General features: G+C 42.5%; 1 protein-coding gene across 1 annotated transcript in view; it reads left to right on the top strand.

Annotated features, from left to right (window-relative positions):
- LOC110525650 (anthrax toxin receptor 1) overlaps positions 1-19,405 on the top strand; it is a 50,815-nt gene extending 31,410 nt beyond the window's left edge. Inside the window, exons 14-21 of the mRNA XM_021605971.3 lie at positions 2,698-2,767; positions 2,877-2,955; positions 3,189-3,284; positions 4,841-4,879; positions 6,677-6,772; positions 7,033-7,200; positions 7,876-7,956; positions 17,045-19,405. Coding sequence (XP_021461646.3) covers positions 2,698-2,767; positions 2,877-2,955; positions 3,189-3,284; positions 4,841-4,879; positions 6,677-6,772; positions 7,033-7,200; positions 7,876-7,956; positions 17,045-17,503 — 1,088 coding nt within the window. The 3' untranslated portion in view covers positions 17,504-19,405. The remainder of the gene's footprint in view (positions 1-2,697; positions 2,768-2,876; positions 2,956-3,188; positions 3,285-4,840; positions 4,880-6,676; positions 6,773-7,032; positions 7,201-7,875; positions 7,957-17,044) is intronic.
- Positions 19,406-23,839: the final 4,434 nt, after the last annotated feature.

Raw genomic sequence — 23,839 nt, forward strand, 5'->3', positions numbered from 1 at the left:
AGCGGCCCATGGATCCCACTCCCATACTTCCGGCCTCTTGTCTGGTGGCACCGGTGGTGTGGGAGCGTTCCATTTGCTGTTAGCGACCGTTTGATCTATTGGGCCCACCCGTCACCCTCCTCTGGTCATCCGGGCATCGGTCGGACAGTACGCTGTCTTAGTGGGAAGTACTGGTGGACCACCTTGGCTAAGGACATGAGGGTTTATGTTTCCTCCTGCTCTGTGTGCGCCCAGTGCAAGGCCCCTAGGCACCTGCCCAGAGGGAAGTTACAACCCTTGCCCATTCCACAACAGCCGTGGTCGCACCTGTTTGTGGATTTCCTGACGGATCTGCCTCCCTCACAGGGTAACACCACAATCCTGGTCATTGTGGATCAGTTTTCTAAGTCCTGCCTTCTCCTCCCTTTGCCCGGTCTCCCTACGGCCCTACAGACTGCGGAGGCCCTGTTCACACACGTCTTCCGGCACTACGGGGTGCCTGAGGACATTGTATCTGATCGAGGTCCCCAGTTCATGTCAAGGGTCTGGAGGGCGTTCATGGAACGTCTGGGGGTCTCGGTCAGCCTTTCCTCAGGTTTTCACCCCGAAAGTAACGGGCAGGTGGAGAGAGTAAACCAGGATGTCGGTTCGTTTCTGCGGTCTTATTGCCAGGACCGGCTGGGGGAGTGGGCGGGGTTCATACCCTGGGCAGAGATGGCCCAGAACTCGCTCCGCCACTCCTTTACCAACCTTTCCCCTTTCCAGTGAGTACTGAGGACCCAGCCGGTTTTGGCGCCGTGGCATCAGAGCCAGATCGAGGCTCCTGCGATGGATGACTGGTTTAGGCACGCTGAGGAGACCTGGGACGCCCCGGCGTATGCAGTCCGATCCATACTGGACTTGAAGCGTCGGGCGAGGGGCCTTCAGTACCTCATGGAGTGGGAGGGCTACGGTCTGCAGGAGAGATGCTGGGTGCCGGTGGAGGACATATTGGACCCTTCGATGCTGCGGGATTTCCACCGTCTCCATCCGGATCGCCCTGCGCCTCGTTCTCCGGGTCAACCCAGAGGCCGGGTTTGGCACGCTGCTGGACCCGCATGTCAAGGGGGGGTACTATCACGACTTCCGCCAAAGTCGGTCCCTCTCCTTGTTCGGGCGGCGTTCGGCGGTCGACGTCACCGGCCTTCTAGCCATCACGATCCACTTTTCATTTTCCATTTGTTTTGTCTTTGTTTTCTACACTCCTGGTTTCAATTCCCCTCAATTCCCCTCATTACATGTTCATTATTTAACCCTCTGGTTTCCCCCATGTTTGTGTGCGCGTTTGTTTTATTGTTAGGCTGTATCTTACGGCTGTTATTATTGTTGCCGGGTTTTGTTGTTTTGTACTGGTGTTTTCTTGTATTAAATACCTTGTCCATGCATCTCAGCTCTCCTGCGCCTGACTCCTTTCACCAGTTACCCACAGCCTTGACATCCACATTTACTGCCTGAATTCAAAATTGGTTAACTATATTTTTTCCTTACCCATCTACACACAATACCACATACGACTAAGTGAAAACATGTTTTTTTAATTGGCTAATTTATTGAAAATAAAATACAGAAATATATAATTTACATAAGTATTCACACCCCTGAGTCAATAGTTTGTAGAAGCACCTTTGGCGCCGGTGATTATAGCTGTGAGTCTTTTTAGGTAAGTCTCTAAGAGCTTTGCACACCTGGATTGTACAGTATTTGCCCGTTATTCTTTTAAAATTCTTCAAGCTCTGTCAAGTTTATTGTTGATCATTGCTAGACAGCCATTTTGCTAAAACTGAATCATTCAATGTCGTCTTGGTAAGCAACTCCAGTGTAGATTTAGCCTTGTGTTTTAGGTTATTGTCCTGCTGAAAGGTGAATTTGTTTCCCACCATGGCCTCTTGGTGAAATCCCTGAGCATTGTCCTTCCTCTCCGACAACTGAGTTAGGAAGGACGCCTGTATCTTTATAGCGACTGGGTGTATTGATACACCACCCAAAGCCTAGTTAATAAATCACCAAAGGGATATTCAGCGTCTGCCTTTTTTCTTTTTACACATATACCCATCGGTGCTCTTTTGTGCGAGTCAGTAAAAAAACTCCATTGTCTTTGGGGTTTAATCTGTGTTTGAAATTCCCTACTCGATTGAGGGACTATGGATATTTGTATGTGTACGGTACAGAGATGGGGTAGTCATTCATAAATCATGTTAACCACTATTGTTGAACACGGAATGAGTCCATGCAATTTATTATGCGATTTGTTAAGCACATTTTTACTCCAGAATGTATTTAGGCTTGCCATAACAAAGGGGTTGAATGCTTATTGACCCAAGACATTTCACTGTTACATTTTGCATTAATTTCTAAAATTCCCTACAAACAAAATTCCACTTTGACAATATTTGATATTTTGTGTAGATCAGTGACACAAAATCTCAATTGAATCCATTTTAAATTCGGCCTGTAACACAATTTGTTTTTGAAAAAGTAAATAGATGTAAATACTTTTTGAAGCCACTGTACATCTGAGCTCCTGATACATGTCTGCATCTGCGCCACTTCTCGAAAGATCAATGGATTCGGATGATTGAGATGGAAGTTTGATCTGTGCAGTCTGAATTACACTCTGACTACAGCAGAACCATTATGATTTGTGTATGGGTGACCCTTCGTTCTCCTCTACTCCTCTAGGTGTGAAGCCATTAATAGTGGAAGATACATATCTCCTCTGTCCTGCCCCTATTCTACAGGAAGAGGGAATGTAAGTACTACCATAACTGAATGAATATCAGGTTCTATCTTTATCTGCCGATATTTCTGTCACCCATCCTCACCACACTCTATCTCTTTACACTCCATCTGTGTTCCAGGGTAGCCAACCTCTATGTCAGCATGAATGAAGGTCTTAGTTTCATCTCCAGTTCAGTCACCATTACAACTGTGAGCTGTGTAAGAACAAAATGCACCACACCACTGTGCAACACAACTATGTGCTATGCAGTACCCCATCAAAGATTCACGGGAACCAATAACTGTCTCAAACTATGCCTTATTATGTTATTCCCCTGTAGTTACAAAATAACAGGCACTTGAACTTTCTGATGGTTCTCAGCCTTTGCACTGTTGTGCAGCTCAGTAGAGACTGAGTTTGACCGGTGTCCCTCACTCTCTGTCTGTCCCAGTCTGATGGAACCATCCTGGCCATCGCCCTGCTCATCCTCATGATGCTCTTAGTCTTCATGCTGCTCTGGTGGTTCTGGCCTCTCTGCTGCACTGTGGTGAGTCACATACACTATCTGTCACATTCACACTCATGGACAGTGTCTTACAAGCTGTAACCTTTTAAAATGAAACACAAATTGCCCTATACGGTAGGTAAACTTATGTGTAGCTTACAAGATTTCCACTAAGTCTTTTCTGAGACAACTTTGTATACTGTTTATACACTGTGATCATGGATTTATTTTCCAGAGTTCTTTTGTATGACCTTGGCACACTCTGAGCACCTTACATACCTGAACAACATTCCCATGGTGAGATGGTTATGAGTTAGTGAAGGATGAGACTCCTTGGCCTTTTTGGCCTCCAATTGATTTTGTTAGTCCATTATGCCCAGAGGTCACCAGAGGTCAAAGCCCAGTGGTAAATGTGTGCTGAAGTAATTAGTCCCTCTGAAGTCATTTGTTCAACTGGAGGTCACAGAACCGCTGCCCCCTCAGCTCATGGAGGTCAAGGGCAATGTAGCTTCTCAGTATTGTTCTAGTATTTAGACAAAAACATTGAGAGGAGAGAGGAAACTTACGCCATCATCAAGATATGGGAAGTAGGTTACACAATCACACAGTGTTCATGTTTGCCAAAGTTCCTAAAACAAATTCCATGAGGTCACATCTTTTTCCCAGAATACATAGGTTAGTCATTCTCAGAATAACTCCATGCCAACTCCAATCTACTGCCTCTCCCTCCCAACCATGTCTAACAAAATGCAACACTGGTCTATGGTGTGTATTGCCCTTTCAATATCTGTTTTACCAGCCTGGAAACAGAAAAGTTGGAAAGACGCAGAAAAATATGCCAGTTTTTACTATGTTACTCTCTCTCTCCTTACCTTTATAGTTCTTGTCAGTTATTTTCGGTGGAAATCCTTGCCCAGCACTGTTTGGGAAAGTGATGCTAGGTTACCATGGGAAATCAGCTAGTATTCCAGGCTTTGGGAAGCACAGAGGAAAATAAGTATCATTTCAAGTCATGTATATTAATTGTCTTGGTCAGGTTATTTTCTAAGTGCTTACAGTTATAGTTGCTCAACATTTTGTTGGCCATAGACACACCACAAACATGTGTCTTGCTATAGATTGAGAAGAGAATCTGAGGAAAATACAGTTTTATCTATATTTACTAAACATTGAAATGATTCTAATATTCTACTACATCATCACAGGGCTCTGCCTAAATCCAACAGGAGGAGCTGGTAGTCAAAAGCTGTCTGTAAAATGTTTTAAGATGTCCTTTTCCTGCAATACGCTTTACACAGGTTTCCTTGAATTTCATCACAGTTGAAAACAGAAATACACTCGCATGCCCTTTACTCTCCCCCACCCCTCTTCAACTCCCCACCCAACCAACATCCCACGTTTAGGAATCTGGATGGCAGATTTCTAGGTCAGTCGCTTGTAAATAGTTGAACAAGGGAGAGAAAAAAACGATTCCTGAGCCATGTGATTTCATGTAACCCTGTTTTTAAATGTGTATTTTGAAGTACATGTTTGTTTTCTTTCATGCTCATGTAAACTCTGTCTCTTCACTCCCCCCCCCCCCCCCCCCCCAACAACAGATGATCCATGAGCCACCACCAGTACTGGAAGACAGTTCGGTAAGAAAAAACACATGAAAAAAAGAAACCCTTTACTTAATTACTGTTGGAGTGTGGGTTAGATTTTCCACAGTATGTCTGACGTTATAGTTAGGGATTGTCTCTGGGAGGGTAGAGAAGTCTCTGTTCACTCACCGTAGCACAATGATATGGCTCTAAATGTAATGGCCATTAAGCAGAAGAGAAATACACTTTCAGCCATTTGTTTTATAGGTAAAGTAATAATACTTTTGGTGGATAGTTTTAGTGAAATAGAGAGATACACTACTGTAGGCTACCAGGTTATAGTTGACTGACTGACATGTAGCAAAACCATTTAGAATGTTAATAGGTGTTGGAAACCATTGCTTTTGGTCCATTTTCTTCAATTATCACAAACCTCACTGACCATTTGGAATATTCCCCTATGATTTTATCGACTGACATATGACCAAGATATTTATCCCGCCCAATTGCTGTGGTTTTGTCTTTGAAGTAGTGTCATGATAGATATGTAGTACTGTATCCATCAACCAGAGCATGGTCAGGACAACACCCTCCCACTATGAAGACCTGTTTTTTTCCACACCTCATGTAGTCCTGAACCACCCGTTACTCCCAGCAAATACATTCTAATAAAAAAGGCAGGAGCTCTTCTTTGAACAGCCCCTTTCTCTGGTCACTGTACAAATTGATAATCAATTTCTATACCCCCCATGTACAGTATGATAAAAAAGAAAGTTGAGAATAATTATCCCTTTACTTCACTGTATGGGATTTTCTTCAAGTTTAAGGTTTCAACTAAGGCCTTATTTAAGAGCCATCTGTTTGGAATCCTTTCCTTGAAATCCCTCCAGACCTCTGGAAATTCACTGACTAATCAGATGAAACTATCAGTACTTCACAACAATAAATACTTTCACAGTGAACAACAAACGGCGCCGCAAATGACTCTACTTACAAACGTTTTCAACTGTCAGCACACATCTTTTCATAAATGTTGCAATTAATTCCTTTTTATTATAGACCCATTTTGTGTGTGTGTGTGTGTGTGTGTGGGGGGGGGGGGGGGGGGGGGGGGGGTACCTGTCTATGGTTGTCATCAGGAAAGAATAGAGAGGCAGGTGTATACCGTAGTGACACAATCCAAGTACTTGTTTTCTCAACTGATATCATTATGATTAGATGTTGATTTTGTGAGATATCAATTGTCGTAAAATCACCTCATTAACCCGGCACATGGAATGTCCACACAAAATTGGTGAAGTTAGCATCTCCCCTACTCCAATTCAATTAGATCATATAGGAGGTATCTATCCTCTGTGAAGCTCTTTGCCCATTGTCTGTGTCTCTCTGAGGGTCAGTGAGGGTGATGGCGTCAGCCTATTGTTATTGCCACCTCCTCCCTGGCCGGCCCTGATCATAGTCCTGATGGATTCAATTAGTCTGAATCTGGGCCTGTGAAAGAGCTGAAACATGAAGAGGTGGGCTGTGGACTCTGTCATTTCCTCTGATCTGACGCACGCCACGGACGGGACTGGAGGTAATGTGGCGAGGGGGAGAGTGAGTAGATGGAGACTGACTTAGAAAATAAAGGAAATCATACCCAGGACCTGAAATATTAGACAGAGCAGTGTATATGAAAGATGGAGAAACAGGGGGCTTGGTGTTTAAACTGTATCTCAGAACCAACAGTGTGTGTGAAATTATCAATCATCTCAGACCTACATTTTTATTAACCCTGTCTTAGATACTGTGAACCAAATGTGAGATATTAACACCTGTCTTTAACACTCTCTCTATTTCCCCCCACTTCAGGATGAGGAAGAAGATGGGATGCCCAAGAAGAAGTGGCCCACGGTTGATGCTTCCTACTATGGGGGCAGAGGTGTGGGTGGAATCAAAAGGATGGAGGTGAGCTTCCCTGGAGCCCTGCTGTGTTTAAGTTCTGAGAACCAGCTTTCATTCCCACTACTGTACTTCATACTACTGTAATGTACCTGCCCTCCCTCACAATCTACAGCTGTCCTCTCCATGCTATTTGACATAGGAAGACTCTGTTTGAAAGAACAGCGATGGCAAACAACCAAGCACACACTAAGTGGTTGATCCGACTGCTTGAATGTGGTTGAAATGAAGCTAGACCGGTCTGAAAACCTCTTGTTATTTGTCAGGTGCGTTGGGGTGAGAAAGGCTCTACTGAGGAGGGAGCCAAGCTGGAGAAGGCCAAGAACGCCAGGGTGAAGATGCCCGAGCAGGAGTTTATACAGACCCCGACTCGCATCCTCAACAATGGCACGCGCAAGCCTCCTGGCCCTCATAAGTGGTACTCACCAATTAAGGTATTGACCTGGACAATACATTGCACACACAGTTGTCAAGTTCAATCACATACTCAACACAGGTTCCTTTATATATGGCCATGTATTTGACTGATAGGATGGGTTGAAGCTGGAGTTTATTATGTAGGCATTTCATATTTTAGTGTTGGGGTCCCAGTCCTTACGTGACCACTGGTATGGAGCCTCTACACACAGGGCCAGGCACAAGTTAAAGGCATGGTTCTATATGTCCTGACAGTCAGCAGGGGATGGCTAATTGAAACCAGATACACACTGGACTAACCTACAAGGGCTGCAGAACCAGTAGTTTTGTGTAGAAAAACTGATTATTTTTGTTCTGCCCCCTTCCCCGACCTCTTAGCAATGGCTGGGTCTATGCAGAATTCACAATGAGCAAATATCATTTGTTCAGGTTCTGGCTTTGATAATAATTTGGGTCAGCTGTTTTATAATTCAATTGAATTTCAATCTACAAAGTGAACACTCTAATTGGTAACAGATAGACATGCATTGAGAAAATGATGAAGTTATGGGTTGAGTTCAAAGATAATCCCTGGAAATTCATGTAAAGTATTAGTATAGTGTGTATGTCGCATAGCAACTTATAGTCACACCAACACAAAACCATGCACAAAACGCATCTTATTGGTATTGTGTACTGCTTTGTGATTGCAGGGCAAGCTGGATGCTCTGTGGGTTTTGGTGAGGAAAGGCTATGACCGTGTGTCTGTGATGCGACCACACCCAGGAGATAAGGTAAGACCCAACAAGCTGGATTACATGTAGACAGAGCAAGGTTCATGTGAGGCCCCCTTCTCCAATCCAACTCTGCCTGCGTCATATGGAACCGAGGGCTCTATGAAACACGTCATGGTTTCCACTGGAGGAAAATTGAATTATTTTTGCAATTTTCCTGATCAAGCAACCTGTAACTAACCGGCGTATAGTTACACAAGTGTTCTGTACAGAAGTCTCTAAAACATACTGTAGCTATACTATTATATTGCCACATGATGTTCATTGGCCAATCTATCAGATGTTGTGACTTTCAACTATTAAACAATAAGATTTTTAAATAAGTTATACTTCAATAGGGAACTATGAAATCCAGGCAAAAAAAATCTTGTGTTAACATTTTTACTTGTAATTTGCTGAGGGGTACAGTCCATTATTCCATTAGAAACTCCATCACTCCCTCCTCCTCCTCCTCCTCCTCCTCCATAAAGCCAGTCTGTGTTTTTATTTGGTGACGCATGAATCAGGCTTTGCATGATGAGTACATTTTGAAGCAAAAGAAAATGTAGCAACATAAATGGGCACAGCTGCCAGTAATAAAGCACACATACTGTAGAAAGAGAGGACTGCTGGGAAAACTACAGTAGTGGTGAGCTGGCACCCATGACTTTAGAAACCCCCCCGAGAGTTACAGGCTGCGTTGAGAGTTACAGGCTGTGTTGAGAGTTACAGGCTGCGTTGAGAGTTAATGGCTGCGTTGAGAGTTAATGGCTGCGTTGAGAGTTAATGGCTGCATTGAGAGTTACAGGCTGCGTTGAGAGTTACAGGCTGCGTTGAGAGTTACAGGCTGCGTTGAGAGTTACAGGCTGCGTTGAGAGTTAATGGCTGCGTTGAGAGTTAATGGCTGCGTTGAGAGTTAATGGCTGCGTTGAGAGTTAATGGCTGCGTTGAGAGTTACAGGCTGCGTTGAGAGTTACAGGCTGCGTTGAGAGTTACAGGCTGCGTTGAGAGTTACAGGCTGCGTTGAGAGTTAATGGCTGCGTTGAGAGTTAATGGCTGCATTGAGAGTTAATGGCTGCATTGAGAGTTACAGGCTGCGTTGAGAGTTAATGGCTGCATTGAGAGTTAATGGCTGCATTGAGAGTTAATGGCTGCGTTGAGAGTTACAGGCTGCGTTGAGAGTTAATGGCTGCGTTGAGAGTTACAGGCTGTGTTGAGAGTTAATGGCTGAGTTGAGAGTTACAGGCTGCATTGAGAGTTACAGGCTGCGTTGAGAGTTAATGGCTGCATTGAGAGTTAATGGCTGCATTGAGAGTTAATGGCTGCGTTGAGAGTTACAGGCTGCGTTGAGAGTTAATGGCTGCGTTGAGAGTTACAGGCTGTGTTGAGAGTTAATGGCTGAGTTGAGAGTTACAGGCTGTGTTGAGAGTTACAGGCTGTGTTGAGAGTTACAGGCTGTGTTGAGAGTTACAGGCTGTGTTGAGAGTTAGTGGCTGAGTTGAGAGTTAATGGCTGCGTTGAGAGTTACAGGCTGTGTTGAGAGTTAATGGCTGAGTTGAGAGTTACAGGCTGTGTTGAGAGTTACAGGCTGTGTTGAGAGTTACAGGCTGCGTTGAGAGTTACAGGCTGCGTTGAGAGTTAATGGCTGCGTTGAGAGTTAATGGCTGCATTGAGTTAATGGCTGCGTTGAGAGTTACAGGCTGCGTTGAGAGTTAATGGCTGCGTTGAGAGTTAATATCTGCGTTGAGAGTTACAGGCTGCGTTGAGAGCTGTGCATACGTAGGTTGTTGGTGGCACCTTAATTGGGTAGGACGGCCTCGTGGTAATGGCTGGAGCGGAATTATTGGAATGGTATCAAATACATCAAATACATGTTTTCCATGTGTCTGATTCCATTCCATTTGCTCAGTTCCAGACATTATTACGAGCCGTCCTCCCCTCAGAAGCCTCCACTGGAGCTGTGGTCAGGTTCGACTGGGCTGTGCTGAGGAGAATGTGAACAGAGAGGAAGATTGATTCAGTCGACTCTACTTCCTCCTTCACAGGAAGTTCAACCTGAATTAATGTGTAGCTATTCAGGGTGGATGGAGCTAAAGTGCATTGTCAGCAAAGTTCTTCAGTCATGTCATCTGAGGGATGGGCTCAAACAAATAATTATCCAAAGATTTTAGCATTTTCCAGTGTGGCTGATTTATTAGTTTTTCCTTGTACATAAAGCTATGTGGTTAATTGTGTAACTTGTTGATGCGAATGTGAAGATATTACAGTAAAGTACACAGCAGGGCGAGTGGAAGCATTGTGCCCTTGCGGGGAGCACATGAAAGGCCTGTTGCACTGACTGAACACAAAATGTCCAATGAGGCTTTTTATTCTTAGGTACAACAGCTTACTGCAGCTCCATTGGTCTGCACACCCCACTGTAAGATGATGAATAGAGACAGTGGAAATTATAGAGACATCAGAACTTGGAATGCTGTCATGAATTTACCTTTGCCAGCACATGAGGGGAAATAAGACTTAAAAAGCAAAAATAAAAACTAGCATACTCTATTCTAATGCCTATCACACTGTAAATGACTGCTGACATTAATAACAACTAAGCCGTACATAATTAAGAGTAAGAGTGAAACCTCGTCTCCATAAAGCTGTTAGTTCATTAGTACGCAGAGAGCTCTCTAGTTTTCTTGTTGACTCTCAGTAAACAAGCCTGCTCTGGTTGCAATTAAGATCTCAAATTAAGGCATTGTTTTTATAGTTTCCTCCAAACCAATGCAGCTGTGGGAGGGAAAGAATCTGGCCAGGATTCCAGCACTAAACATCACATACTCAGTCCGATTCCCTTTATCCAATGTTCCAGTGCACTGACAGGGCTAGTGGGGAGAGAGCTGAGCCCCTGCTTCCTCTCCTCTGCCCCTGTGTTGGTGCCAGGAGAGAAGTAAGTTCAAGGCCAAGTGCAGAACTGCAGAAAACAGGATCCCCAGTCAATGGAAAAATGTAAATCTCCGTGTAAACAACAACATTTTTAGAAGACAATCATGGTACCAATAATTGCTTCTAATGTACCAGATGTATGTCCTTGGACCAATTTTAAAATCACACACAGAATAAGTTATAAGGACAATTTAGTTGCCAATGGCAGACTGAGGACCCTGGTTGGCCTTCAACTAGAGTTATTCAATAAGAGGGGGGAGCACTGAGCTAGCCTGCAACATCACTTCCTGGATTAGCTCAAACTGAGCATGTTATGTATCCTTGAGATGCCATCTTAACCAACTTCATTTGGCTTCAATGTGCTATTGAGTCTTCACATAGGAATGAATGGTGTCACATGATCAATGGCTTTGTCCATTCACATTGGTTGGGGCTCTAATGAGGAGCTGTACTGTTTTCAATTTAAGACACAAAGAAAACATAATGGTGTGGTGGCACACAGCAAGGGTTGCATCAGCTGTAGATATTTCATCCACATTTGGTATTAGTTTGTGCTTTGAAGTCAGAGAGCTGAACTCAAGAAGTAAAACCTATTTGTATTCATTTCAGGTAGTCTTTCATAAATGTACAATTTGTCAAAGGTCAGGGGGTAGTAAAATAAAAATCTGCTCTGCTACGTGAGTCAAGGGAACAGGAGTGTTGATTTGAATTAGTGGTTCAACCACAGCAGTCAGTAAAGGTCTCACCAGCCTGCCTCAATGTTCCTACAGGATGAGGCTCCTCATGCTCTCTCACTTCAGTCCTCTCTCAGGCTGCTCCACAGGGACTAAGATAGACCCAGACAACTGGTAACCCATCCACTGTAGTTGGATTGCAAGGAGAGAGACAGCTTAACCGATTTAAGCACAAAAGAGGGCATACACGCAATATTGTCACTGACAATAATCCTGACCAGAGCCAAGCTCGCACAGAATGCAAAGCATGTACGTAGGGTTATTGTTTAATATTCCAAAACATCAGCCAGTGTTCCAAAACACTGGCTATCCAAACTAAACTGCCTCCTCCTCCTAGTATCCTGATGGCTAATGTCCAATTGCTGGAAAATAAACTTTGTGAACTTTGGGTATGTTTTCTCATAAACAATTCCAGGTGGACCTAAGTTGAAAACATTGCAAGCTCCTGTTAACCCGACCTGGAGTCCTACAGTTGAAGTCGGAAGTTTACATGCACCTTAGCCAAATACATTTAAACTCAGTTTGACAATTCCTGTCATTTAATCCTAGTTAAAATTCCCTGTTTTAGGTCAGTTAGAACCACCACTTTATTTTAAGAATGTGAAATGTCAGAATAATAGTAGAGAGAATGATTTATTTCAGCTTTTATTATTAATAGTATAGTATTGTCACATTCCCAGTGGGTCAGAAGTTTACATTCACTCAATTAGTATTTGGTAGCATTGTCTTTAAATTGTTTAACTTGGGTCAAATGTTTTGGGCAGTCTTCCACAAGCTTCCCACAATAAGTTGGGTGAATTGAGTCAGGTTTGTAGGCCTCCTTGCTCTCACACGCTTTTTCAGTTCTGCCCACAAATTCCCTATAGGAATGAGATCAGGGCTTTGTGATGGCCACTCCAATACCTTGACTTTGTTGTCCTTAAGCCATTTTGACAGAACTTTGGAAGTATGCTTAGGGTCATTGTCCATTTGGAAGACCCATTTGCGACCAATACTTAACTTCCTGACTGATGTGTTGAGATTTTGCTTCAATATATCCACATATTTTTTCCATCCTCATGATGCCATCTATTTTGTGAAGTGCACCAGTCCCTCCTGCAGCAAAGCACCCCCCACAACATGATGCTGCCACCCCTGTGCTTCACGGTTGGGATGGTGTTCTTCGGCTTGCAAGCTTCCCCCTTTTTCCTCAAAACATAACGATGGTCAATATGGCCAAACAGTTCTATTTTTGTTTCATCAGACCAGAGGACATTTCTCCAAAAACTACGATATTTGTCCCCATGTGCAAACAGTAGTCTGGCTTTTTTATGGCGGTTTTGGAGCAGTGGCTTCTTCCTTGCTAAGCGGCCTTTCAGGTTATGTTGATATAGGACTTGTTTTACTGTGGTAACTTTTGTACCTGTTTCCACCAGCATCTTCACAAGGTCCTTTGCTGATGTTCTGGGATTGATTTGCACTTTTCGCACCAAGTACGTTCATCTCTAGGAGACAGAACGCATTTCCTTTCTGAGCGGTATGACAGCTGTGTGGTTCCATGGTGTATATTTGCGTACAATTGTTTATACAGATGAACGTGGTACCTTCAGGTGTTTGGAAATTGCTCCCAAGGATGAACCAGATTTTGAGGTCTACAATCTTGGCTGATTTCTTTTGATTTTCCCATGATATCAAGCAAAGAGGCACTGAGTTTGAAGGTAGGCCTTGAAATACATCCACAGGTACACCTCCAATCGACTCAAATAATGTAAATTAGCCTATCAGAAGCTTCTAAAGCCATGACATAATTTTCTGGAATTTTCCAAGCTGTTTAAAGGCACAGTCAACTTAGTGTATGTAAACTTCTGACCCACTGGAATTGTGATACAGGGATTTATCAGTGAAATAATCTGTCTGTAAACAATTGTTGGAAAAATGACTTGTGTCATGCACAAAGTAGATTGCCAAAACTATAGTTTGTTAACAAGACATTTGTGGATTGGTTGAAAAACTAGTTATTGCGTGTAGGTGGCAGTATTTTGATGTTTGGATGAAAAACGTACCCAAATTAAACTGCCTATTTCTCAGGCTTAGAATCTAGAATATGCATATAATTGTCAGATTAGGATAGAAAACACTCGAAAGTTTCCAAAACTGTCAAAATATTGTCTGTGAGTATAACAGAACTGATATTGCAGGTGAAAACCTGAGGAAAATCAAACCAGGAATTGGCCTCTATTTTGAAAGCTCCATGTTCCATAGCCTGCCTTCGCTCCATTTAAAGGGATATAAACCAGATTCCTTTTCCTATGGCTTCCTCATGGTGTGAACAGTCTTTAGACATAGTTTCAGGCTTATATTTTGAAAAATGAGCGAGAAAGATCACATCGCGTCATTGTATGGCTGGGTGCCAGCAGTGTTTTGTATGCGCAACAGCTTGGAGCATCCATTTTCTCTCTCCTATTGAAGAAGCTCCATTCCCAGTTGATATATTATCGATTATATATTGTAAAAACAACCTGAGGATTGATTATAAAAAACTATGCTATTTGTAATTTTCGTCTGCGATGTCGTGACCGCTGGAGCCTGTTGATTTCTGAACATAACGCGCCAACCAAATGGAGGTATTTTGGATATAAAAATAATCTTTATGGAACAAAAGGAACATTTATTGTGTAACTGGGAGTCTCGTGAGTGCAAACATCCGAAGATCATCAAAGGTAAGCAATTTAATTTATTACTTTTCTGACTTTCATGACCCATTTATTTGGCTGCTAGCTGTTTGTAATATTTTGCCTACTGAGAGAGTGTGCTTACATAAACGCTTGGTATGCTTTCGCTGAAAAGCTTTATTGAAATCTGACACACCAGGTGGATTAACAACCAGCTAAGCTGTGTTTTGCTATATTGCACTTGTGATTTCATGAAAATTAAATATTTTTAGTGATTCAATTTGAAATTGGCGCTCTGCAATTCAGCGGTGGTTGACGAAAATGATCCCGCTAATGGGATGGGTGCATCAAGAAGTTTTAATGACTCCAACCTAAGTCTATGTAAACTTCCGACTTCTACTGTAGGTAGAGTTAAAATGACCATGCATAGATAATAACCAGAGAGTAGCAGCAGCATATAAAAAAGGCGGGGGGGGGGGGGGGGGGGGGACAATGCAAATGGTCTGGGTAACCATTTGATGAGCTGTTCAGGAGTCTTATTGCTTGGGTGTAGAAGCTGTTAAGAAGCCTTTTGGACCTAGACCTGGCGCTCCGGTACCGCTTGCCGTGCGGTAGCAGAGAGAACAGTTTATGACTAGGGTGGCTGGAGTCTTTGACAATTTTTAGGGCCCTCCTCTGACACCGCCTGGTATAGAGGTCCTGGATGGCCGTAAGCTTGACCTCAGTGATGTACTGGGCCGTTCGCACTATCCTCAGTAGTGCCTTGCGGTCGGAGGCCGAGCAGTTGCCATACCAGGCAGTGATGCAACCAGTCAATGGTGCAGCTGTAGAACATTTTGAGGATGTGAGGATCCATGCAAAATCTTTTCAGTCTCTCGAGGGGCAATAGGCTTTGTCGTGCCCTCTTCACATCCGGCTTCTTCACCTGCGGCATGGTCTGAGATTAGCCACCCACATAGTGGATGAAACGGTGGGTTTGCATATCTGAAGAATTTCTGCACAAACGGTCAGAAACCGTGTCAGAGAAGCTCATCTGCGTGCTCGTCATCCTCACCAGGGTCTTGACCTGACTGCAGTTCGGCGTCGTAACTGACTTCAGTCGCAAATGCTCACCTTCAATGGCCACAGTCATGCTGGAATAGTGTGCTTTTCACAGTTGAATCTCGGTTTCATCTGTACCGGGCAGATGGCAGACAGCATGTATGGCGTCGTGTGGGAGAGTGGTCTGATATCAACATTGTGAACAGAGTGCTTCATGGTGGCAGAGGGGTTATAGTACGGGCAGACATAAGCTATTTTAAACTCATAAGCTCATTTTATCGATGGCAATTTGAATGCACAGAGTTACCTTGATGATTTACCTTGATGAGATCCTGAGGCCCATTGTTGTGCCATTCATCCACCACCATCCCCTCATGTTTCAGCATGATAATGTTGTTGATAATGTTGCAAGGATCTGTACACATTTCCTGGATGCTGAAAATGTCCCAGTTCTTCCGGCTGGCTTGCATACTCACCAGACATGTCACCCATTGAGCATTTGGGGTGCTCTGGATCGACTTGTACGACAGTGTGTTCCAGCATAATTTTTGCACAGCCATTGAAGAGGAGTGGGACAACATTCCACAGGCCACAATCAATAGCCTGATCAACTCTATGCAAAGGAGATGTGTCGCCCTGCATGAGGCAAATGGTGGTCACACCAGATACTGACTGGTTTTCTAATCCCTACCTTTTTTAAAGGTATTTGTGACCAACAGATGCGCATCGGTATTTCCAGTCATGTGAAATCCAGAGATTAGGGCCTAATGAATTTATTTCAATTGACTGATTTCCTTATATGAACTGTAACTCAGTAAAGTCTTTGAAATTGTTGCATGTTGCGTATACATTTTTTGCTTCAATTCATGCTTCACACACATCACAGCTTTTGCTACAAGACTTTTATTACACTGCTCAATTTATACACTTGCCCCCCCCCACCCCTACATTTGGAACTCTGAATTGTGCCTTCATACGTTATACTTATGCTAAAATCTATTATTCTATTCTATTGCAATTTACTTTATGTTCATATTCTCATCTTTTCTTATTTCTTATTGTTGTTGCATTGTTCTGAAGGAACCTGCAAGTAAGCATGTTGTTGGAAGCTGTCTACCATGTGTATCCCGTGCATACGAGTAATAAACTTGAAACTACATGAATCTTAAAGCATAGGCCTATGTACTCTCTGTTCTTTGCATTGATATTGTTTGGGATGGCATCTCAAACATCTTCTTTTGAGTAAAGGTTTTGCAGCAAGGATTTTTCTTTGGATTTGGCACTGACACTATGCAGACATGAATCATGATGGGAAATCACAGCATGTGTGTTGGTCTCCCTAACCCAGTCATTTTGAAATAGAAATGTCGATGGTGGACAGTGCGCACACACTCTCTTAAAAAGGTTGCCATGTTGTAGGAACATGTGTTGTAGCAATCAATCCATTCAGTTTGTAACAGTTCGAAGCAAGATACATTTTTATGCCTTCAGCTAATTCAACTGACCAGCACAACTGACAAAGCAATACAATAGCATAAAATAAAATCTCCTCACTGGTGTATGTGAAACATCAATGTGACTGACTTTCCTAATTTTTATCATGAGATCTGTGTCTCTTAGATATGAATAGAGACTGGAGAATGTATACATGTATTGCTTTTTACTTTGAACCACACCACCTCTACAACTGACCAGTGGATTCAGAAATAATACATTGTATTATTCCAACCTTGTCTCTCTCTTACATTTCAGGGCCGATGCATGAACTTCACCCGGGTCAAGTCCAATCCTCCTCGCTACCCCCACTACAACCATCACTCAGCCCCCATCTACACCCCTCCAAGAGGCTGCAACCCACCACCCCCCCAAGGCAAATTCCCCCTTCCCACCGGCAGCCCCCCAGCCTCCCCCTCTCCATCCTCCACCTCCACACTGCCTCCACTGCCCTCAAAACCCCCTCCTTTTTCTACCACTCCTCTTCCTCCCATTACTCCACCTCCTACCATCACACCCCCACCTTACACTCCTCCTCCAACTCCAGCCCTCCCTCCAACCACTCTGCATATACCCCCTCCTCCTATGTGCCCCCCTTCCCCTCCACACCCTGCATCCCCAACCAGCTCCCTGCCCCCACCCGCTCAGGCCCCTCCTCCAGGACAAGGCCCCCTGCCCCCACCCCCTGCCCGCCCACCACCACGCCCCTCTTTGTAAATCCTCAGCAGTGATTGGGAGGGCAGGGGTTGACTAGTACTAGTACAAGGAAGATCAACAGGAATCACAACTGTCCCCTCATTCTACTGCCACCCAGGATATCTGTGTGGTTCACACACTTGTCAGCTATTTGTTTACAGTGGCCCATGTACACATGTAGGTCAAGAGTACAAAGAGAAGTTGTACTTGAGGTTCCACGGATATCACCTGATGGACAGCTTTCCTTATAGACAGATCTATGTTGTCCATAGCTGGTCAGGTCTGCACAAAACACAGTTACCTTGTCATGGCAATAAGGGCTAAGCCCATCTGTCCATTCTACAACCAACAGAGAATGGATCGATATCATCGTAACAAAGTAAAGCCAAGTGTTGGATGGTTGCCTGTTTTAAAAAATGAACTGAGGCTCTTGAGAGATGGCTGAGGTATTAAGTTCAGAAATAAATTGAGAGATGTCTCCAAATGACATTCCAATAATGTATCAGTCTGAATTTTCCACATGCAATATTTGTTTTTCACTAACAAACAAGTTATTATGAGCAGCGGAAGGATTCTTAGAATCACAAAAATGTTCTAGTGTCAATGCCCTGCTGCATTGCACAATTACTGTCAAGTCGATGACAATGTTTCTTAATGACAGCATAAAGGATGATTTTACGCCTTAAATGTGCCTTTAATTAAAAACAGAATGTTATTGGAGAGCAATTACATTCCAGTGGTTTAAGTAATTTGTTCATCCATGTGACAGTTTGATTCATATGATGGGTCTTGGTTAGTTTATAGCATTCCTAAAATGTTTTATACATATAGCGTGTATAAATATGTCTTACTTTTTGTCTTTGTATTGTCCATTCAGTGTTGGATAACTATTTTGCAGAGTATGATTGCTGTGGTGAATGAAATAATCCTCACGAATAAATTACAATAAATGTGTGCATACGAGTCCTCACAATTATGCCAAATTACTCAGAATCAGCACTATCAATGGTTAATGTTATATAGTTGGGTTTACAATGTTGTATTTCATCTCAAAATGTTATGACGTATATATCCTTGGCCTTCCCGAAAAAATGTTTAAAAATGTTTTCGTCATTGCTGCTCCTGTGGTTCAATGTGGTTTATTGAAGTCACATTTTTAAAAAATAATCTAATTACATATTGTGTAACTGACCAAAGAATATCATAGGGTAACGATAGTTAGCCTCTGAACCGGGCCATGACGACTTCAACTATTGATGCCAAGTCTATTGGCAGTCTATGGGTCAAAGTATTCCAAGCACAAGTTGGATTATGTAATGCTTTGAGTTGCCCATAAAACAGGATGAGTTTTATGTAAACACACTCTATATGTCTTATCACACCCAGACACACATGTTGGCAGGCATCTGCATGTGTGGTTCTGTGCCAGTGACTGGGATCTTGTCCACACAATGGATCAGAATCTCCCCTGCAGCATCAGACACTTTGCTATACCTCCAGATGAGGTGTAACATAGACCAGGCCTTCTGTCTGTCCATAAGAGGAAGACTGGAGACAATCATGGAAAGTTGGCTTTGTATTGAGTCAAGTTCATGAAAGTACATATTGATGTACAGATGTCTGATTTTGTATAGTTAAAGGCGCATCCAAATATTGAGCAATCTGAATATGTGTAGCAAAGGAAGGTATTTTATGTTGGGTCTAGAAAACTTGAAGTGGAGTCACTCTGTGTTCCTTTGTGAAGGAATCCTATTTTCATTACTTATTGACTTTACATGCACCTGCCAGGCTCTCAGGTCAAAAGAAGTGTACTGGAGACTGGAAAGCAAGGCAGTATAAGCAAGTACAGATTTAGCTGTCATTTCTATGTAACCAATTGTCATTTAGAATTTATGAAGTAAACGTTGAATCCTTTAAGTAATTGTGTCTTTTTTATGATTTGTTGTTATGCACACATACACTGAGTATACAAAACATGCTCTTTCCATGACATAGACCTGACCAGGTGAATCCAAGTGAAAGCTATGATCCCTTAATTATGTCACTTGTTAAGTCCACTTCAATCACTGTAGATGAAAGGGAGGAGACAGATTAAAGAAGTATTTCTAAACCTTGAGACAATTGAGACATTGATTGTGTATGTGTGCCAATCAGAGGGTGAATGGGCAGGACAAAAGATTTAAGTGCCTTGGCATGGAGAATGGTAGTAGGTGCCAGGTACACTGGTTTGTGTCAAGAACTGCAATGCTGCTGGGCTTTTCACACTCAACAGTTTCCTGCATGTATCAAGAATGGTCCACCATCCAAAGGACATCCAGCCAACTTGACAACTGTGGGAAGCATTGGAGTTAACATGGGCCAGCATCACTGTGAAACGCTTTCAACACCTTGCTGCTCTGAGGGTAAAAGGGGGGAGCAACTCAATATTAGGAAGGTGTTTCTAATGTTTGATTTGCTCAGTGTAGTACAATGCTTGTTTGTGACATTTGAAGCAGCGAGAGCAAAGTCTTGGATTGAAAAACACTGATTTAAAGCAGATTGACCTGTGAAATGTACTATTTCGATGTACTTCATGGTGCCCCTAATGACAAGGTGCAAGCAGGCAATGTCCCATAGTTTAAACACATCACCAGAGACTTCTAAAGAGATTAGTAGACTTACCTCACATTTCATAAAGCCACCCTCTTATCCCCGAATCCCACCCAGCTGGGTCATAGGCATGTTCCAAACTCATTCTGGAAGACATCCACATGCCATTATTAGTGGACCTATTTCAGTGCCTCTTTTAAAAATGTTAAAAACTAAAAGCATACAAAAGAGAAACATTACATTTACCAGCTGGTTAGACATCACTGAAGCAATACGTTTTTTGAATACCTTGCTCCTAATGTTGTTAAGGATGTTGGAGTCACTGGGTTCACCAACTATGCACCATTTATTAACAGTGCACAGACTGTACCTCCCTGCCTCAATCATAGAAAAAAATTAATAAATGTGTTTCGCGGCTAACAGCATCCAGATGTTCATATGTTGAATTATGTCACATCTACAAATGGAGTGAGCTATCTAGGAAAATATTAGACATCATCTAATCTGCAGGAAATTTGGAAAGGCTGGAGGAAAGGCGTGCCAGTATTAATTATACATTACATAATTGTGTTTTGGGCATATAGTGGGAGGGATATAGGGGACATTTGGACCAAATAAAACAATTGTTCACTTGAATCCTCAAACTGAGGAATAAATATATACCAAATATGACTATGTATTAACCAAATAACTCAATAATAATAATAACTCACAACCTATAGACACAAGGCTTTGGTTGATTTAAATGGTATATAGAATATGATCCTTTATGTCCCTAGATCACAGAGAAAGGAAATATAATGCTCAGCTGCTTTCATTGACCCCTTCCATAGCAGCCAAACACAATGCAAGAAATGTCTTGGCAGAAGTTGCACACTTTCCACTCCTTATTTCTTCCAAGCCATTATGACATAGTGTTCAAATTCACTGTGTCGTCCTAAGGAGGCCAGCCCTCATCCATCTATAAAGCACGGTTAACGCTGTATCTGGTGGCCCATCACACTGGATTCAACAGAAGGCAAATAATAACTCAAGAACATTACGACCCAGTAAATCCAGTAGAAAGCATCTGGTTATTCTTTCTGGGATCTAAATGACAGTTAAGTATTCTTCAATTGCGATAAGTCAACCGATTACTGCTATAAGACAAAATTCTCCGTTAAACTCCTTAGTTGAACACACCCAGTCAGTAAACTGATAGTAGGCGTCAACAGTAAACACACAACAAAAGCTGTCAATGGACTATACAATAGTCTTCATAATGAGCAGAAGAAATGAGTGCAGATGGATGAAATGAGGCAAGGAGAGGAAGCCACTTTAAACTGTTGAGATGCACCCTTGGCTAGGTGTGTCAGCTGCAGCAGCTGTTGATAGTTATTCGAGATCAGAGGTAATTGCACTGTTTGCCACTATATTAGAAGCCTTGCCCTTGTGAGTGTATAATGAGGACTGATAAACCCAGAGAATTGAACACTTCAGCAAAAAATGACGCTGTGACACTGAAATGGTGCGTCACAACAAAGGACGTTTACAACGCCTGCTGTCGTCTTTTTGACAGTGAAGGAACTTAAAGGACTAAAACATATTTTCAACAATGTTCACTGTGCTTAGAGGATTTAGACTTTTTGGCTGTGTGTATAAGGCTATGGTTGCCTTTAGTGATTGCACAACTCCTGCACTTGAGGCCATTTTAGCACTAAGTCAATGCAATGAAACAATTCTGGAGGCTGCTCTTGTTTTTACCAACTGTTGTGCATGTTTTCTTTCAGCCATACTGAAGTTCAACACAGCCTTTAGGTTGATGCTGTCAGTTGTCATTTCTCATCAGGACATAAATGTTTGTTCAAGTGTCAATGAGCGCTGTTATACCTCCAAGGCTATTGGTTCCAAAACTGGCCAAACTGAGAAGGACTTCAAGACCACCCAATCAATTCTGCAGGCTTGTTTAACTCTTTGTCAGTGCTCCCTGTCAGTTTGCTCAGCCATCTTGGCTTTCAACAGATGCATTGCACCAGGTGTCTCCGCCATGTTGGTTCTACGGGGGTACGTGAGACCAATGTTCTTCACCATCAGGACTCTCACTGGATACTTTGAAGAGGCACTTGCCTTCAGTTGGGACTTGATTCATTGCTTCAAGGAAGTGCTCTTCTCTCAGCAGTTCCTCCTAAAGAAAACACTCCTGTTTCTGTCCCAGTTGGCTCTTTGCATCTTTACCTGACCACTTTGTCTTGAATGAATATTGTTTTAATGACTTTTCCTCCAGTAAAGTAACTTGAGTAATGCTTTTCTTTTAACATCCTTAAGGAACTGTGCATCCTAGGACTATTGCTTCAACTTCCCTTCAAGTGTTTATTGTATTTTCAATTGGCATATTAACTATTAAAATGTTTCCTTAATTCTTAGTTGAATCATTGTCCAACTGCATATTTGGAAATCTTGGCAAGTTACAGTATCTGCCATAATGGCAATTTTATGGATGAGATAGGGACATTAATCCATAAGCATAATTGAGTACTTAATCCTACTGTACACTGTCAAAGCCCATTTTAAAGTAAAGTACTAGACACTATTGTAACCGTCATAATAGTGCCCCACAAGTTTCCAGCAGATGTTCAAGGGGCTGAGTGTTAGTGCAGTGGCCTTGTCCATACTTCGAGTCTGAGCCTGTCAAAGGCCTGCATTTTTTCGAGTTACTAAAGCACCTCCAGTGTAAAACATGGTCTTTGCTAGGATCTTTCAACGTAGGCAGATACAAAGGGCTAAATGTAATTCAATGCAAAGACGGTAACTCTTTACTTGGGGAAAATTAAGGCCTGATTGCAAGATCTTAAGGTGAAATACAAATATGCAAAGAACCTGTCTCGAGTTTTGTCAGTGACCCTTTTGCATTCAAACCAGCATACTGCTTTACTCCTTGGCTTTTAACGACACATTTGGGAGAGCCCACAGCTGACATGTTAAGTTCTAAAACAGCAGCTACATAGTCAAACAGGCATTGCTCTGTAGGTGTCTTGTAGGCAGAGCACTTACAAACCCCTATCAACAGCGTCTCTAACACCACACCTTTGTTTACTCAAAGCTAAATGAACATAGCATGGTGTTTTGTTGATAGCATAACCCATAGTACAGAGACCTCTTGAACATAAGTTGCTGTATACAAAAACATTAAATTGAAAGGAAAACCATGGTCCCAATATTGCAATCAATTTGGTATGGTGGCAGGGCATGGGTCGACAAAACGTTGGTGCAGATTACGCTCATCAGCAACTCCATTTCTCTTGTAAAAGGAGTTGAGTTATTGTAAAACAGACCCAAACTGAGCCCGGGCAACAAAGCAACAACAAAAAAATGGGCCAAAAGAACAGAAGAGTTGAATATTGCTAAACTGTCATCAAGTCACAATGCTAGTAACATATGCCTACAGAGTAAATGTTGATCATTGGTCCACTAGTCTTCATTGTCCATCTTCAGGAAATTGATTGGGTAAATGATTAAATTGTCACTTAGAATTTTACTGACGCATGATTATGCCAGGACAGTCAATTATTCAGACGACCAACTTGGTTTAAGCAAGAGTTTAACCCTCCTATATGTCTGTCAAACCAATGATTCAAAACTAATAGGTGCACAGTAGTGAACACAAGCAAGCCTGTAGCAAGTTTCATATTGCCCTTAACACCTTCAAAACTTGTATAGGAGACAAATTCTATTGATTTGTCATCATGGTATTTTGAGTATAACAATGGAGAGTTCTCAATAGTCTCTGGA

Source organism: Oncorhynchus mykiss, chromosome 6 (assembly GCF_057628025.1).
Source record: "Oncorhynchus mykiss isolate SJ-2025 chromosome 6, ASM5762802v1, whole genome shotgun sequence".
Taxonomy (NCBI): domain Eukaryota; kingdom Metazoa; phylum Chordata; class Actinopteri; order Salmoniformes; family Salmonidae; genus Oncorhynchus; species Oncorhynchus mykiss.